Genomic DNA, 20,097 nt, shown 5'->3' with positions numbered 1-20,097 from the left:
AGGGAGCTCTTCTTAATATTTTGACACCAAAATCATGTCGATACACCTTACCGACTGCGAGTAAAGCCACCCACGCTTTAACTTGACAGACTGTATATAAGAAATATATTATTTGTATTGAACTATAATAGATAATTTCAGAAAGCTTACATTCAGTTTTTAGCTTACATTTGTTTCACAAAACATATATACTTTTTCGAACCAACAATGTCGCGTAGAGAACTGTCCAGAAAAGCAACTATTCAAGAATATCTCGTTAAATATTTAGCAAAATATATTTAAAAATGAAAAAGTCATAACAATTTTAATGTAAAAAGTGACTTTTCGCGACTTATTTATTTTGTTTAAAATTTAAAATTTAAAATTTATTTAAAATTTCACAATTTCAAAGTAATGCTTAAAACTAGACGCAATCTGCCTTATCCCATATGAAAGAGTGTTATGCCAGCAATTATAAAAGAGCACATTACCAATCTCCTTTGAGTTTAAGCCTATCGATGATAACTGTACTATGTTTGATAAGAAATAGACCGCATGGTACTTGAAGTGTTAACTTAGAGGGATGAGAGCTCAGGAGATACGATGCTCGATCAATAGTTTAAAACAATAGTAAAGTTAAAATTTGAACATGTGAAGTATGAATACACACGCGTATTTAAACTCAGTAGAAGTGTTTTCAATATAACTTTATACTTCTCTTTATTATTAATGGGTAGCCCACTTAGTGGAAGAACAGGTTTTTATAGTCAGACACACAATAACCGAAAGTGTCTGACTAGAGCCATCACCTATGGTCAAGATGAGGTGTTTGCACAAGAAAAAACGTGTGCAGTATGCTGGAAACGGCTCACGCACGAGCCATCAATACGACGTAGCCAATATTAGTGTGTTTACGGTTATAGTGTAGTGTTTATCATTGTGAAAAAAGCCTGTATTGAAAACTACTTTGGAAAGTAATATTTTTGTAATATTTCAAATACCTCTGACAAGCTTCGTAGTTATTTATGTGTATTTTGTGGATAACATAATTTAAATTTATATATATAATTAAATAATATAATAAACAAAATTGGCAGCGTCATAAACTTCTGCTTCTCTACCAGCGGTCTAATGCGTAAACGGTACGTAGCCAGCTCGCACCGCAACAGCCTGTCAGAGAGCACGCGATCAGTTGGCGCTGTGTGTGTGTGTGTGTGTGTGTGTGTGTGTGTGTGTGTGTGTGTGTGTGCACGGACAGCTCCTGCTGTGATCACCGATCGTCGCGGCCAGCGGCAGCTATTAGTCCTCGTATGCCATAGCGAGGCTCGCGGATATCGAATGAGATGTAGTCGATCAACAGGAGGATGTAAGCGAACACCGATAGTCTCAGTAGACACAAATATTTCTCAGTTGAGAAATTCGAAACTCAATAATTTGTTCGTCTTGGAAAATAAGAAGATGCCATATTGAAAGGTTAAAACGTAACTTTGAGCACGTAGTTGTCTGCTCTACCCTTAACATGGGAGAGCTCTCTTATATAAATCCCGGAGCATCCCTGTTCATTGTCTTTAGTATCAAGCAATTATACTCTTCACTTCGATTTACGTAAAAAGATCTCAAGTGTGGATTGGGCAGCTGTTTTAGGGCTGCATTGTTTTCACTGAAAAACACATCTAGGAGGGGTTCGATGCTGCCTTACGATAACAACGAAGATCGAATCCAATTTGTGGCTGGCAATTGCAAAATAATCTTATTCATTATATCAATTAAGCACCCACGCTTCTGTCCAAAGTTTAAAGGTCGTTAACTGAACAGTTCCATGACACTTAGTGTTGGTGCAGGTACATGAGAAAAAAAGCATTATAACAATATGATGTTAGGGCACTTCGTACTTTCGACCGTAGTTCCACGATTGAGCGAAACCACTTAACGCATTAATGCAGAGTCCTAGGCTATCGCCCAGTAAGTCAAGCTTTGACATTCTTCTGCTGCTGCCTGCCTGTCTTTAGACGTCTTTCTGCTCAATCAAGATGTACGAATCATGAGCAGCAGCGCGGCAATGTGCGCGAGGGGCTTGCCATTCGATTAGTCCGATCTGGTGTGATATTGCAATGCAAAATCACAAAATGAATGAAACTGATTTATCACGTATGCCTTGGAATCATATTCAAGAAAATTATCCAGTCTATGATAAGCAAATTTAATTAAAATTCGGTTTGCTTCTACCTAGAAATCTTCAAATCATGCATTTTTTTATAATAATTGTTGATAACTTTAACAAATTATATCAAATGACAAAAATACATCAATGTGTATCACAGACAACGAGATTTAAAGACACTCGGAAGAAAATTTGGTTAGTTTCTGCCTAAAACTGTTCAAATAATGCATTTGTTAATAGTGATTGTTGATAAATTTTAGCGATCGATTTCGTTGCATAAATATACTTCACAAAAACATAATTCATCTTACTGGCTATTTTTTGCAAATATATGTTTATAACAAATAACTTGACATATCGACAAATTTTTTTTCTTCCATCGACGCTTTTGCATCAAACCTGAGGCCTGATACCACTGAGCAAAATTTGCACAGAGAAATTTTTTAAAAGTTCAGAAAATCAGAAATTTTTTGTAATTTGCAGCTATATAAATTTTTTTCAACCAAAAAATCGGCCTGAGCACATTTCTTGAGAATTTGATGCTGAATTAAAAAAATTGAAAATCGTTGAAGAATTGTGACCTACAAGTTATTTTGAACATCATTTGTTCATTTCGCCCTACTGTGCGCCGCCAGTTCGCTGCAATGTGGCTGAATCCGTGGCAGCGATAACTTTGGTGACCTTTGTCTTCTTATTAACTGTTCAGGACACCCTCTCCACTGTTCGATGTCTTGTACGGAGTGGCTTCGTGGCTAGCTACTCGTTTAGCCCCGCGTATGTATGCCTTTAGGTTTCTCCTGAAGGCTACAGTCTCCCTAAAGTGTCTGTTTAAAGCAGTTATCTTACAAGCGCCCTGTTCTTTGGTCTGAAACATCCTCTAGTTCTTATCTGCCAATATATCAATGGAAATCATTCTCTACCGCCATTAACCTGCCTCTATGTCGGTCGACCTCGAAAGCATCTGCCTAAACTTCTGCTCCATAGAGCATGACAGAGCTTTTGACGATCTTACAATTATCCTCTTGCAGACTGCTAAAGTCTTGCTAGCGTCCTGCTAAAATCAGCATTAGCCTCGATAGCATAGAAAACCATGGTCTCCCCTTTGTCGTCCGCATTTTCCCTTTCTATCCCGAAGATGAGCTTCTCGCCAATTCTAGATTATTCATAGCATTTGCAGTTTCAAAACCATGACCAGCGATGTCTACCATCTACTGAAGTGCTTCTGCCTATTGCGGATTACCACCTCCGTCTTCTTACTGGCCAAATGTAGTCTGTGATTGTAGAGGCAGCTTCTTCTCAGGACAAGTGCTGGCATGTGCCTCGCTTTCTTCTCTTATGAGCTTTGTGTAGTCGGGTAGTTCCAGCGTTAGGACCTTGTCGTACATTCGTTCCAAAGATCAGAGCTGACCGCTGAACCTTGGCCAATACTGGCTGAAAGTTTCATACTACGCGTACCTTATGACGCACCGTTTGTTTAACGACTTTCGTACAAATAATCACTGGTAATGCGCCGAAGTTAGTTTCGAATCTGAATCGTCTTTCTAGGACATCAACAATGTTCGTTTGTCTGACCAACTTGAATGCATTCCTGACGTGAAAAGTGACCATCACGCAAAACCTCCCTGTCCTGTGCTTACCACTTCATGTTTTATCAGTCTTCAGCAGTGCCTCACATATCGCCACGACTGTAGACTGCCTTATTTAAAGTCATGCCAGTCGTTAGCTACGCTTTCTGCTTTATAATGGCCTATTTAACGATGGTGTAGTTTGAGGGCCCTTCCTTTTTATTAGGTAAAACAAGCTTCGGTATCTACACCTGGGACAAGAGACCCCATCCCTAAGAACCAGTGCCGCTAATGTTGGCTCCCTGAGCTACTGTACTTGAGTTAGGGCCGCGCTCTGGCTAGCCCAAGCCGCAGCCGAAGTCGGATTTTATTATAAAGGGTATGAGAATGTTTGTAAACTGTATAACTTTTTATCTCAAGCAAGAAACCAATTTGAATCACACGTGTTTTCTAAATAACAGTTTATTTTAACTTATGTAATATTAATATCTTTTTGGACAAAGAGAATTAATACGCGTTCGGCACCGTAACCTCAAAATAACCTCTTAATAAACAATGTTGGGCGCCAGACCTTTCATGGGTCAAAGAAACTTAACAAAACATAAACAACTGAGCGAAATATCAAAAACCAACAAAACTAGACTTCCTACTTTCTAATTCTAAATTTAGCTTGACTAAAACAAATTACATTGCGAAGTTATGGTGTACCGGAACCTGAACCTCCCTATTACTTTCCCGCTAGCTCAAAACAAAAGTAGGATACTTCGGTAAAGGGCGTGGTTTTAGAAAGGTAAAGGTTTCTTACTCGTGAATGAAAATATAGCGAATTATATAGCAAAATATCATAGTTGACATTTATTTACGATAGTCTTATGATTGATTTAGCACATATCGACAACAATTAACTAAATCACATTTTCTTGATTTCAGAACTATAAACCGACGTTCAAAAATGCTTTAAAATTATTACAACAAAATGAAGCACGATTTCGGGCTATAATATTCCTAACAATTTAAGACTTTCCCTTTACGATGTTCCATGATTTCGCGGAGTTATACAATGAAGCCTTCCTCAATTTATCGCATTTAATTTTTTATAGAATAAGGTGAGGAAGTAGAAAATAACAGATGATTCTCAGATACAAAAAAGGGTGGGGGCAACTACTCCGAGACATAGGGTTATGGGATATGCGACTAAATTTACATTATAGGGGAAAACACCTCATTCTAACGAACACATTTTGAAAAGGGGCATTAAAGATACTATTTTTATCTTTGGGTAACGACTAATAATTTTCTGTATGTGGGGGGAGGGAGGCGACTAATTACAAGAACCAGAGCATCGGGCACACTACTACAAATTCAGAAAATCGTATACACGGTCAAATAATCCATAGGTCAGAAATACATAATCAACAAAATCCATACTCAAATACCAAAGGTCACAAATAACAAAATTGAATAATTAACAACATTATCGCCAAATTAGAAATATAGGAAAAATTGAACAAAATCAATAATCATAAACTTTGACCTTGAACAGTTAATCTTACGAAACCTCGTAGCCACGTGGCACTTACCTCAAAATTATGGGCGAGGGGGGGGGGCTTACTGATAAGAGAAATCAACTTTTGGGCTTTCTTGGCCAACTAAAACTCACACTTGAATAAATTTCTAAAACTTCAGGGCTTTCTGGGCCAACCAAAGAGAGAAAAAAAAGGTGGCTGGAGGTTTCGTTTGATTAGATATTTGAAAATTCTTACCGCTGATACGATGAGTTCGCAGACAACGACAAAGAAAAAAAACTGGAAACGTGGCTCAGGTCTTTCGACGGGTGACGTAGCATTCTTCCTATTCACACACCGGGGCTACAAACTGGGTACAAAAACGTAAAAACTAAGAGAGCGACTGCTACTCGCTTGAGAATTTATAACCTAACCAGACCTACGTCATTTCCACCTTGCTCGTCTCCCATTGGTCGGAGTTCGCAAACTTCCGCAACGTAGCGTGAACAACCATAGGACTAAAACAATGCCGTACGATGTGAAGTGATCCAGTTATTTATAGACTTAGTGTTTAATTCTCAGTTGCTATTTTCCTTAAAGTAAACAGTATAAGCTATTGTTTTTGCTCTCCGGAAGTGTCCCTAGACATTTATAACGTAATGGGCTCGTTTATTACAATTATTATTCTCGCACCGTGATTATAAATTCAGAGTATTCATGGTACGGGCTTGAACTGCAGTGTGACCGCACCCACATCAAATGTCAATTTTATAGTTTACGAATCAGATTTGTCTAGAAATTAGATGAAATATACGCCCTGTTTTCCTTAGACTTCGGAATCTTCTGAAGTAATCCAGGTCTTGTAGAAAATTCAGGTAATTACCTGTCGATCTCTGCAAGCAATTCCTGTTGAGGTCTTCAGCAGTTAAGTTGGCAGCAACGACTCATGGCAGAACTGGCGAAAGAATTTGAATGGTACAGTCAAGATCTCAGTAGGAGTAGCGAGTTAGTTGAGTTTTTCCGGCGTCCCGATGATTCTCAAACTCTTGCGACGTCCCACGATAATGACGTTGACTCCAGAAAAGCGTTTACATATATAAAAATAAGAATTCGGAACGTATCAGCGATAAGAAGTTAAATCATAAACTAGATCAAAACGAATCATGGAGCATCGCGTAGCCTCAGTGGTGTATAGTGGAAATATAATTCACAACTTGATGAATTCTCATTAACTATAATTTTTACCATAACATGTGCCTTGTGAGTTGCAAAATGCAACATCACACTTAATTACAAAAAATAACTCATAATTAACCCTTTCGTGCCACTGGGGGTTTTTCTGAACACCCAGCACCTTTTCTAGCTGAAATTTAAGTACCTTAACTCAAGAGCAGCGTGTTTTAAGTCACAGTTGTTCATAGTTTATCAGTTTATCTATCTTTTACGACCAATAACATTACTCTAGGTAACAATTTTTTACGCTAGGGTCCCTAGGATCCGCAGGTGGCAAGAGTCGCACTCACTCAGGGAGCCATCATTGTCATTACTGAGTTAAACAAATTGAGAAACACGAAGAAGTACACTTTTGCAATTATCCTCATCCGTTAGGACGCCATCAGAGCCTGACGCCTTGTGTATTGCTATTTTCGATGCTGCTATCCACGGTTCTTTTTCAGTAAGTAGTGACGCAGCTGCAGATAATTCTTACTCTGTGATATTCCTGACTGGGTGCTTGAGAAATAATTCCCCTACTATCAGTTCCATCATATTTGGCTCCATGGCAATCTCGTAAGTCACCCAGTATACTGAAGATTTACTGGCCTTTGTCGCTCACTTAGACAATGAAGCGTTCCATCCTTCTACAATTAAGCACATTGTGATCTTTGCTAGATTCTCTGGGGTTGTTTTTGTGACTACTGTAAGTGCTGATTCATCGAACAAGCGTATGCTCTTCATGGCCATTTTGCCAAGAAATTTGGCTGCGTGGCCGTAGTCATTCCTATAATTGTTTCCCGGCAGCCTTTCCTTCTGAAAGTTGTCGCGTTTCCCGTATTTAGGATGTTAAAATTCAATCTGGCCTGCATGCTAGTCGCCTCTGGACCTCACATATTCGTCGATGTCATGCCCCATTCGCGTAACTTGGCACTGAGGTCGCCTGCTATTCTGATTTCGCCATCGAGGTTGGAGCACATATCTTGAATCTCCTCTATTTTTCTGCAGAAGACCGATATCCTAGCGTTTGGAAAGCTATAACAGCTGACGATTGTTTCCTTGCCACTCTAGACCTACGCAAAGCGTGGTTTATATCGTGCTTTATTTCAATTGCCAGCTGAGAGCACGTACGCACGATCATTTTCGAAAGAACGATGATATTGGATTGGGCTTTGACACACTTTTTCAGGGTGCAAAAAGAAAGATCAAGTTTGCTAATCAGCCTCCTTTAATCAACACCTGCGCTTGTACGCACCAGTGATTCCCATGAAAAATAGAAAATTTAAATTTTGCGTCAAATGGCACGGATTAAGAACACGTTTTTGGAAAAAAATATTATTCATGTCAGAAAGATCTACAATATACCTTTATACATTTTTTGATAAGTCGCATATATTTTTGGATTTATTCGTGAAAATACTTGCGAAGAAAGGAATAATGAAAGTATGCCATTAAACAAATGCTGACTACGTTAAATTCTTATCTGGAGGAATCATTTGTCATGCTTGGGTATATAAAAAGAAGTTGGGCTCCTCGCATGTTTTCAAGATATGATTTTATGTCCAAACTTTTCATAAAGCTCTTAAGTTTAAAAGGAACTTCAAATTTTAAAGAAATAAACTTTACTTCTCACTTGCCAATTATGTGAGTCTATTTTTTAAGATTTGTATGTTCTGTTGCGTAATATGTGATTTTAGTCCCTCGAAATTGTGAATGGAATGTCATAAATGTCAAGTATATTTAATATTTACGACTGCAGTGTAGATAAAATGAGTTATGAAAGTCAAATCATTTATAATTACGAATGAGATAGCGGCTAGTGCTATAATACAAGATGAAATTTATTGGTGCATTCACATTTACTAGTCACACTCTTTCAAAATTCTTTATAATTAGGTTTCTTTTATTTAGAGATAATGAGTACCTTTATTGACATTCTGAGCTTTACATTAGTGGTTTCTCCTAATACGATTGGTAAATATAATAATATGTATAATTTAAAGAGCATTGTTAATTAGATTAAAAAAGTTTCATTGATCTTAAATTCAACCACATATTTTTTTACATTTAAAGCCTCCAGTTTCATTTGAAAAATCTAAAATTTAAAAACAGTTCTGCATCAGTCAAGACACTTTCTAAGAATTCGTACCTACATTGGTATGGGAACATAAAATAATTGTTAATTTGATATGTGGTTGATTTTAAAAAAAGTTGACCATTTTGAACAATAAGATTTTCGAAATACAAAAACTTGTGAAATTTTCCAAAATATATATTTTTTATGAAATGTCTCTCTATAGAATATTACAATATAAAACTAAAAGATTAAGGAATGTATTTGCGATGGGTATTGTTTGAGATACAAACTAGTAAAGATGACTTAAAAGTTAAGTCAGGTGGGAAGGCTGAGAAATAATGTTACGCTTTCTTTGATCCAATAATATTTATTGTATCCATTTTCAACGTAAAAATTGATGACAAAGTTAGTATAATATTAATCAGTGAAAAGGTTGACACGGTTTTATCAGTACTGATTGGTAGGAAGAAAAGTGAAGTAACGAAACATACATTAGAGGCATATAATGAACAGGTAAAAATATTTTTAAATTTTGAAAAAATGACAATTTTAACGATTTATTCGATTCTCGTTTCAGCAGTTCAAAATATACTCTCATTTTATAGTCAGATAAATTAATGTGCAGGATGACTTGACATTTTATGAAGAATATTATGCAAAATACTGAATCTTGAACACTAAAATATTAAACACATTTCTGAAATATCTTTTAAAAGATGTTCTAAATATTATTTAAAAAAATTTAATTTTTAATTTATAAAGGTATCTGTCGTATAGAAAAGCAGTTCTTGAGAAAAATTTATTTAATTATACTTTCAAGAATTCTAATGTTGTTAATTGTGGTAATAGATGGTACAATTTAGGGGGATTTCATTTAATGGAAGTTTTTTCTTGAAAAAATTATTCGATAGAACTTTGCCCTATATTATTTTTAAAAATCTTTTTTTATTGTCTAAGATCATTAGAAAACAAAGTCATAATTAAAAAATACTAACAATAAGTAATATTTGACAAGAATTGGTATGATTTCAAGAATTGGATGTAGCAAAGTTTTAGAGAATCTTCCTTCCGCAAGACTAGACTTTCATTCAAAAAAATCTCATTAGTTTAAAAAAAAATATTTCTCGAAAAAATGATTCGATAGAACTTTGCGCTGTATTATTTTAAAAAATCCTTTTTTATTGTCTTAATTCATTAGAAAACAAAGTCATAAATTTCATTTGAAAATTTGCAAAATTGAGGAAATCCCTGTCAATTATAAAAATAAACATGCTGATTGTCCCTATTATTTTGTAACATACCGGATTGTCAAACAAAAATTGTCCATTTTATTAGAAATTTTATTTTTGATCAATTTATGCTAGCATTTTTTTATGGAAAAAGTACACATTTACCAAGATTCATGGCTTCTTAATAATTTGAAGTTATTTTAGGTCTACCGCAGATTCTACTTACTGAATTAAATATTAACTAACAAAATAAAATGACCTTTGGTTATTTATAACAAGTTAACTATTTTTCAAATTACCTCACCAACGCAAGCAACCATTCTTAGAAAGTGGCTTGACTGATTTTTAGCATTTCTCATAAACTTTAAATAGTTTAAAGAAAATGAGAATTTTGTAAATTAAGCACTGAATGGAGCTAAAAGAAAATTAAAATCGTTGAATAATTGTACTGTATAGTTTAATTTGACTGCGAAAATCTGATTTGGCTCCATCGTACAGCGCGACCATTTTAAAAGTTACCCATGTCTTGTGAAAGCAAAATATTTAAATGAAGAGCGTTAGATTAATAATCTCCAACCTCAAACATCAATTTTTTAGTTTTGATACTAAACTTTTTATCGGCTATGAAAACTGATATTGAATCATTGATTTAATTTAATAATCAATATACTAATTAATTTCTGTCTTACAATTTCTTTTTGCAGGATTAGCTTGGCCACATAGACATGTCAAAATTCATCCTCTTCCACTACAACTTAGTAATGTTCTTTGTTGTGAAAGTTTAAATCATCCAAGTCTAAGTTCTCGTTTAAGAGCAGGCTTTCATGATGTAGGAATTGAGAATGGTTTCATCATTGGAGTAATCATGTACGACAAACAATTGCTTCCTTTAGTAGCTCATACAGCGGATCTTGATAATGACTATGGAAGAGTTAAAGTACGCATAGATGGCAATAATGCCAACTTTACTGTACCAATATTGGAGAACGATCCTTTAAATGATCTCTTTCGGAAGAAATTCGGTCGAAAAAATGTTCGTACCGCCGTCATACACTACTAATGCAACTTTAGAGTACACATGGGCAGTATTATCGGTAGCCCGTTTTAATATTTAAAAAATCAGTTCAAAAAGGTAGTGGCAAGTATCCTGGAGGTCACTACTGATAATGAAGAAACAATTCTGTAACGTATCAGATTCTTTTATCGTAATTCTGCATGCCAAGAGCTTCAATTTTAGCCATTTCTGAAAATAACTTAAAAAAATACTATAAACTAGAATACATACAATTATTTGTCGGACTATACAGTGTATAGAAAAAATATACTAAACATTTTGTAATTGTTTTAATAAATATAATTTTTTTGAACCAATACATTTTTTAAATATTTTTAAATCGTATTTTATGAATTAAACATAATATCGAATGATTTCGAGGAGTAGTAACTTCTGTTAAAAACGTCATGTCATTATTTAAACAATTTTTATTTGTAATTCATCCATTCTTAATTAGAAGGAAATTTGAAAAGAACAATAATTAATTGTAGAAACAATGACATAAAGCTTTTATCAGAGTTTACTGCTACTCAAAATCATTTAATATTATTTCCAATTCATGGAATACGATTTCAAAACTGTTTGTTTAAACATATTCAGTTTGTTTATAAAATTAAAAAATTATAAATAAATTCTTTCTATACACTATACAGCCAGAAAAAATAAATGTGTTCCATTTTATATTATTTCTTTAAATTTACGAAAGAGCAAATAAAAATTGTTTAAACAAATAACAATTTCTGAATCATTAAAAGAAGTGTATCAATATTATGCAATTGATAAACAAAAAGTAGCATAAGATACCAACTTCAGAAAAAAGTAGATATCTCTGGCTCAATTTTTAGATATTTTGAACATAAACAATAATTAATTGTTCAAATAAGTACATCATAATTTATAAAAAATTTACTGCTACAAACAATCACTACATTTTACATTTCATAAAAAAGACGATTTTTCTACATTTTTGGTAAAAATTAATTCCTCAAGGATTTTACATTTATTTTAAAACTAAATATTGTTTCACACGTTATAGTGGATATTCAAATTGTCCGCTTGTAATGATTTCTTTTAAAAAAATAGCAGAAAGTACCAAAAATTAACAATAATACGTAAAAATGTGGTTTTATTTTTATTTTGGTGTCATATTATCATAAGTTAAAAATAAACAGTTGTTAGTATTGTTTTATCTCGTAGACACTCCCCTTCAATCCCTTCAAATCCTAAAAAACTTGTCACATTTCGATTAAGCCCTGATGTATCAGTTGAATTTTTCATAAATCCTAAATTTCTCCATGGTAATTCAATCCGATATTCATTATGAGAATCTAGGGGAAAAGCATCATATAGAGATTGTTTTTTCTCATCGAGAGCCTGTCCAAATGATTTTGTCGGACGTTATTTGGGTGAAATAGATGTTGATAAGCAGGTAAATTATAATAATATTTACCTAACTTTTAATTTCCTCCCATTTACTAGTGACTATTAGTGTCTTGAAATAAAAATTGTACTTGGCGTAGTATAATTTCCTAATCTTAGGTTTCTTCGAATTCAGGATGTAATTTTACAACAAAAAAAGTAATATTTCTGTCGGTCTAGGAACATTAGGAAATTGGTTACAAAATTTTTATATTTGAGGCATTTTCAAAGTAGGAGTGGATATGCATGACTGGAAAGCCATGATTGGAGTCGTCTTTCATGGACGTTTGTTTTTACTCATTGCTCATAGAGAGAGTCTTAATAATAAAAATGTAAGAGTTCAAGTACTCATAAATGGCTACAATGCCAATATGATTCTACCAATACTGAAGATCGATCCTCTGAATAATCTGTTCTATAGGAGTTTCGGGCCAAGAAACATTCGTCAAGTCCACATAAACGCTTGAGGCAATGAGTTGATCCATATTGTTGATTAAGAAATTAGCATTAGAAGAAGGCGGCAAGTGCCCTCGAAGAAAGATTTCGTTAGTTACAATATTGTTTCGTTTTCTCATTTCATAGGCACTGATAACAAAAAACAGTAACGTAACATATATTATTTGACTTTTTATCACAATTCTACATGCCAATAGCTTAAATTTTAGACTTCCCTGGTGAAAATAAGACTAACAGAGAAAAGCGTTCCAGAACAATGGTCTAAAAGCGAAATTTCTCAACTTCTTATATTTTTTATCCACTCGCAACAGAAAAAAGACCATAAAGGACAAACGGACAAACATAATTATCTTTGAATACGGTAGAGGCGATTAATATGCATGCCAAATTTCAAGCATGTAGAACAAATATTGTATCAAATTCGTAAATTTGAATGACAAATATGCAACCATTTTTAATATTACGATTTCTGCCGTAGCCTACGAAACCAGGTACCAACTTCGGACCAACATTAATTCAGTCCTGGGCATTCTTGATTCAATCCGGAACCAACCCTAGCTTATCACTGATTCAGCCCTGGTCAAACCCTAGCCCATGTTCTTTGATTTTTTAAACCATCGGTAAAAAAATAAGCCCTCTAAGTGTATACTTTCAGCTGAATATATTAAATTGTGAATAGTACTAAGGCACTGTAATTTTATAATCTTTTACTTGTATTTATGTTATTTGTTGTTCACGCTATCGTGCAAAATTAAGATAAAAAAATTAGATTGACTTAAATTATATAATATGGTTTATATTATATTTTGTTCATAAGTAATAAATAAAAATAAAAAGGACAGCGAATAAGATGTATAATAAAAAGTTTTCTTTAATTTTTAAAATCTACAAGAGACCTTTTGTTAGTTGCGAATAGAGGCATTATAAGCGTATTACTTGTCAAGTTTGCGTACAATATCATTACATCAGAAGTATATTTATCATTTACGTCTTCAGTATGGAAGAAACAAAGTTATAAAAGACAAATGATTTTCAAATGCGAATTAGACAGATGTGTAGGAATAGGTACCCTTTGTTTCAAGAAAATGAGGGCCTTGATTGATGTTTGTCAGAAAACGAATTTAAAAGATTGAAATCTTATCAATTGGCGCGCTTAACATGTGAAGGCGTGTGAGGCACAATCTGGGTTTTTCCTAAGCGCAACATTATATAAACTTTTAATATATGTAATAAGTCCAATAAATTATTAATTACACTGACCTCCAATAGGCAAGATAATTCTGTACTTTTACTTTGCTACAATCCTATCATGTAATAATAAATATTGCATGAGAACCTTAATTATTACATATCACATAATTTTAGACTACATATAATTATAATTTCTTTTGCATAATTAGTCTAGCCACATAAACCTGTCATACTTTATTCGTCTCCCCTTCTCCTTAATATTATTCATCGTCACGAAAGTCACGAAAGTCACGAAAGTCACGAAAGTCACGAAAGTCACGAATTTCATTATTGGAGTAATTATTTACAAGCAAGTGATTCCTTTAATCGCTTTCAGAGCGGATCTTAAAAATGTGTATAAAAGATCTAAGTTACGCATGGATGTCAACAATGCCAACTTGATTGTGTCGACATTGGACAATCATTCACTAAATTATCTGTTCCGTAAAAGATTAAGGCCAAAAAATGTTCGTTCTGTCGATACACCCATAATGTAACTTCAAAGATTACATGGATGCTACTAATGGTAGGGTTTCCAGGTTTTTAATTAAAATCTCTGTCCGAGTAGAGAGGAGAGAGCACCCTCGAAGAATGATTTTGTAGGTTGTAGGATTACCATCGTACAATTATCTTACTTTATCACCAGTGATAAGGAGGTGGAATGAAATCCTCCAAATTTTTGATCGCTAGTTTTTAATAGATATTTACGTTTAGGCACTCACACATTCCAAAAATTATACAATTTTATCGCTGCTTTTCTGTATGTCTGCCTGTTTGTTTGGTTACCTGCATATTGTAACCACGCTAACTTCTAAAGGATTTGAGCAATCGAATCAGTATTAGGACACTTTTTTAACGTATTAAATTGAAGGTTAATTTCGTTAACCAGATTAATCTGACCAAAGTAGAAGAATCTAGACTATTTCCAAAATTCAGAACAAAATTTATTAAAGAGATTCAGAAATTATTGTCAATGATTCTAGCAGATGACTAAAAGATTTACAAACCATTATGAAATTTTTGAATAACATGTTTTCTAACAGATTAAGCAATTTTCAGTAGATGTTAAAGAAGAAATTTAGATCATTTTTAAACTTATGAGAGTTTTTTCGAGGGAGCATAAGTTATAATTATGATTTTTAGTTAATGCATGTGAGTATAGCAATGCAAATTTAATCGTCAAACCCGTAGTTTCTTTGAGAAGCCTTCTTAAAAAAAATTTAAAAACAATTTCAATTCCAATTTATAATGGGAGTTCATGGTTTTGATAACTGTTTCCATTTTAAGTTTGAGTGTTTATGATGATTAAAAAAATGCACTTGAAATTCACTTATTAAGCATGAAAAAATAGGTGCCCGAGACCACCCCCTGACTTCACTAAGTGCGCTCAACCTTGGTATGTAGCGCAGCACTTATTGAGAATGTACCCACGCAGCGGCCATCTTTCTTTATTGCAATTTTACATTTCAAGAGCTTCAATTTCAGCCATCGCTGAAAAAAATCAGATTGAAATAGAAGCTCCAGCTTAGTGCTCTAAAAACACAATTTTCTTATTTTCTAACTAATAATAACAACAAATAGACCATAATAGACAAATAGAAAAATATATTTCCCTTCGAATATACTCCAGGGGTGATAAACTTGATCCTCATCCAGTGGTTAGTTTTTGAGGCCTGCTGGAAGTGGATGAAGGAATACATTAAAACATTAATGCATCAAAAAACATTCGAAAAAGTTGTTTTAAGAGGTATATGTACTTTGCATTCGTTTTATTGGAAAACTATGCCTTCCAATATGATATCTGTAACAAGTCAAATAGGATTACGACATCAATATTAGCCACTTGCGGTATTGATGTCGCGGAATTTGTGCAACTCACAAGATCAATTTCCTGTAAACATTTTAAAAAAATCAAAGCCCTCACGTTCACATGGAAAGTACACAACAAAAATTTTCATTTAACAAAATCGTTTGGTGAACCGCATTGGGTTGATTTCAAAAATAATTTTGGTTAGGTAAGCAAAATTTTGGTTCAGCTGACAAAATTTGTTTGTTTCAGTGAATTAGAGTTTTTGGTTGAATTGTTTTGTTGATTTAAAAAATATATTATTGATTTCATAACATTTTTTAGTTACATTGACCAAATAATTTAAGAAAGTATTTTACTATAATGAAGCAAAAAATTTGGTTCATTCATCCGAAACATTTTCTTGAAAGTATTTTAAAAGTCACGGATGCATGGAATTGGCTATACGATCGCGTATATTCCAAATTCCAATTTAAGACGACAGTCTACGTGTGAGAGTTTTTTTCGGTGATTCTTATTAAAATAAGTGAACGGAAACAGAATCGATTGGGATTCTGTGATTCTGTCAAAAATACGCAAGATTGCGTGAGTTTGTGGGATTAAAGGAACCTGCATACTTTATATTTCAAATAGCTTGTCGTGGGATTTTCTCGACTTGTGATGTTTACTAGTTAAATAAACTACTAAATAATTTACACAAAATGACACGATTCTATTGTAAGCCATTTATAATGTAAATTGTGATTATTCCTTTATGGTTAGATGAACTACAATTGTTTGTTAAATAAACCAAAATATTTTCTGAGGCCAGAAAATTATAGTTGTTTGACATAACTAAAACATTCTCTTGGATGGAGCGGAATAATTGCATAAGTTAATTGAAAGTTTCATTTAGATCCACCAAAAAAATTTGCTGGGATCAACAAAAATATATGATATAATCCACCAAAGTTCACTAGCAAAAAAATTGTTTTGGTAGAACTATACCATTTTATTTTATGTTTTATTTATTTATCTTGTTATTTTATTTTGTAGGTTTTTATTTTATTTTTAAAGAATTTATGGCTGATCTTATCTTTTTGATTTCTTAATTCCGTAGATAGAGCGAGAGTTGTGAAGGTTTACGCCACCTACACAACCGTTGATTGTATCCATCGTCACCTCCACCTTCAAGAGATCTTCGCATCATCAGCCCTTTGAATGTATGAATTTTCATCGACTATTCTTTTGAAATCTAAGGCAGGATATACAATAATTCTGCCAATCGAATGCGTAGATGTTCTTTTTTTGGTTATGTGAGATTCAAGGCGTGTTCCTGGTGAGGATAAACTGAGGCGGTTACTATAAAATCCAGCATAAAAATAGGTCACTTCGACTAAATATTATCCCCACATAAGTTAATGTTCGGAACATACATTTCTTGGCTTTTATGTCTGTTTGTTTTCTCTCTTTTACAGTGAGTATCGAAGAGTCCAATCGTCACCTGCGGTTAAAATCAAGGGCTGCCCGTTCTCGATATTGTTTCCAGGATATAGCCGACCCTGGAAGCATAAATTAGACGATTCTAGCCTGTCACTCTCTTTCCTAAAAAGGATTTCGGAATCTCTCTCACCCTCAACGGCGTACGGTGTGAGGAAATTCACTTTTTTCTTTCAAAAATGCCCAGAGCTTTCAATTTTGGTTCGAGTTTGATTGTCAATTTTTTTTGAGTAGAAAGATTTTTAATCCACTGGGATGGGCCAAATGGTATACGGTCTAATGTATACCGAATATCAAATCTGAGGGTGTTTGATAGGAAGAGGTGCAGTTTTAATCGTTTTTCGGAGGTAGTATCCAAGACAAATTTGGTTTGTTGTTTTATTTCTTTCAAGGGAAGCAAACTGTATTATGAAAAATTGATTTGGATTCAGATGTTCCCAAATTAGTTTTCAGTTGTAGGAACTCTTGGGACGATTTTGATGTCCCCATTCTCACATGTAATCTCAAAAACAATCGGCCCTTAATTCCCTTGTATACAGAACTATCTCCATGACAGATAAACATAACTTACAAAATAAATTACAACGCGTTAAACAAATCCTAATACAGAACGATTATACAAACAAATTAATAGATCAATAAGGAAGCACACTATAAAAAACAAGTCAATGATCCAGGAATATATGAAATCCGTTGTTCTTTTGGCAAAGTCTATATTAAAGAAACAAGGAGAGCGGTTAGTTAACGTGTAAAGGAACATAAGATTAAAGTCAGACTAAAAAATTTCAAGTAATCAGTACTAGCTGAGCATTATATCGAAACGGGACATAATATTTTATTTAGAAAAACAACAGTCATCGAAAAAACGCATAATATCTTTCCAAGAAAACATAGAAAAGCAATCGAAATCGAAAAACATCCTAAGAACATCAATAGGGTTAATTGATATAATACCAATCCAATTTGGCTTTCCGTCCTTACAGATTTGAGAAACGTCGGCAAAATTCGTAGTTTCGTAGACGATTGTAACCCGAAATATCTCTTTTAATAAAAAATGAATCATTGTGGAAGCATTAAATCTATTATTTTGCATAAAGTGAATCAAAGCTTGTAGCCACGGACTAAGCCAAGTGACTGGTGAGATTAGAATGTTACAAGTTAATTCAACTAATTTAACACGATGCTTGAAACCTCCTGCGATGATGTTGTAGGTATACAATTACGAGCAGCCACGAGCGTTTGAGGTGACAATAGTCACCTGTGGATGCTTTCTCAGAGCTACCATCTTCCACTCCACGGTTTTTTAGTTGCACGCTTCCTGATGGTCAAGAAAGTTTCTTACAATGCGACAGGTGTTTAATAAAACCGCCTTCTGAGCTACTGCCAATACCCTACTGACTCCTAAATGTTCAAGATGTTCAGTGCATCTTGCGTGCACATTGCCTGTAGCCGAAATCACAATGGGATGAATGGATGCATGATTCACATTCCTCCATATGGTCTTTATTTCATGCCTTAACTCGCTATACTTGTGGATCTTGGTTGTATATGTTGACTGCAAATTTCAGTTAAGCGGACAAGCAATATCGATGAGGTAGACTACTCCACCTTTTTTTTCGCATCAAGATGTCAGGTCGATTGGCCCGGATGTAATGATCCATTTGGATAGTAACATCCCAATATAAGATGTAATCTTCGCTTTCTAAAACGAACATTGGAATGTATCTATAGAAAGGCATCAATTCTTTTAAGAGTCCTGGGTTTAGAGCAAGTTGTTGATGTATAATGCCCGCAACATCATTATGTCTGTGCGTATATTCTCTCTAAGCCATTATAAGACAGCCGTCAATAATGTGTTTGATGGATTCATTGGTATTTAAGGTCCTATCTGAGGACAAATTTAAGAGCGTGTAGTCGCGATCCGCTTAACAGATGGTACTGCAAAGCGCAACATTTCGTTTGCTGTTAAAATAGTCTCGCAACTGTATAACTTGTAACTCACACAGTTTTTTGACATCTACAACACCCCTACCCCCTATATGTCGTGGTAGAACTACCCTTTCAATCGCCTAATTTCTATGGTGCATTCAGTTCTTCGTCATTTCTACGCGAACAATTCTGTTTAGCTTTTCAAGGTCGGTGTTAGACCATTTTATGAGCCCGAAGGAGTACGTGAGGACAGGGATGGCATGTGTGCTGATCGCCCTGAATTTGTTTGCCGAGTTGAGAAAACTCTTCATAATCAATCTGAGTCTCGCAGTGAAGGCAGTCGTTAGGCATGTCCTAACTATCGTATGTTGAATTCCCTTAAATTCTAGAATACCCAGATATTTATATGATTCGCCTGCAGCCATTGCCTGGATATCATTTTCGAACTCGTTCTCTAACTCTGCGGTCTCTAATTCCCCTCTGATTTAATGCTCTATTCTACATTTATCTAGCCCGAACTCCATGTGGATATCATTAAAGAAAACTGCTGTGTGACATCGATCACTTGCTGCAGTTTTTGGGCTGAACTAGCGTACATCTTCAGATCATCCATGTAAAAAAGATGGGTGACTTGATGACCATCCTCATTATCATGGCAACACCGTCTATAGTGACAAGATCTTCACAGCCTCGCGAGTATTTACAACATCCTTTTGGTTCTTCTGTAAGAATGTCATTCTCGTCGTAATGAGAATAAACCTTATCCGCAATGATAACTGTAAGACATTTATAAATTTTTGGTCGAAAGTCAGATGAATTTTGAGCGTCTGGTTTTTTTGGTAACATATACGTAGTACGCTGTAGCATCAAGCCTGGCATCAGATCTGGGTGTTCAATTATTATTATTACACCATTAAGCCATTTCCCTTTCGGGGTAGGCGTGACTCACTCGGCAGGGGAAAGGAGTAGTGTGTGGATGGGATAGAGATTTTTCA

The 20,097-nt window shown here is 34.4% G+C and overlaps 1 protein-coding gene across 1 annotated transcript; it reads left to right on the top strand.

Moving 5' to 3' along the window:
- The first annotated feature begins 8,297 nt into the window (after window positions 1-8,297).
- On the top strand, window positions 8,298-10,956 carry LOC117182352. The gene is made up of 2 exons (XM_033375526.1): window positions 8,298-8,396; window positions 10,433-10,956. Exons 1-2 carry the CDS (start codon window positions 8,339-8,341, stop codon window positions 10,786-10,788), a joined length of 414 nt encoding a protein of 137 aa, XP_033231417.1. The 5' UTR covers window positions 8,298-8,338; the 3' UTR covers window positions 10,789-10,956.
- Window positions 10,957-20,097: the final 9,141 nt, after the last annotated feature.

Source organism: Belonocnema kinseyi, chromosome 10, assembly GCF_010883055.1.
Source record: "Belonocnema kinseyi isolate 2016_QV_RU_SX_M_011 chromosome 10, B_treatae_v1, whole genome shotgun sequence".
NCBI classification, from domain to species: Eukaryota; Metazoa; Arthropoda; class Insecta; order Hymenoptera; family Cynipidae; genus Belonocnema; species Belonocnema kinseyi.
Note: the sequence above shows the minus strand (reverse complement) of the source record. Positions and strands in the feature narration are given on the sequence as shown.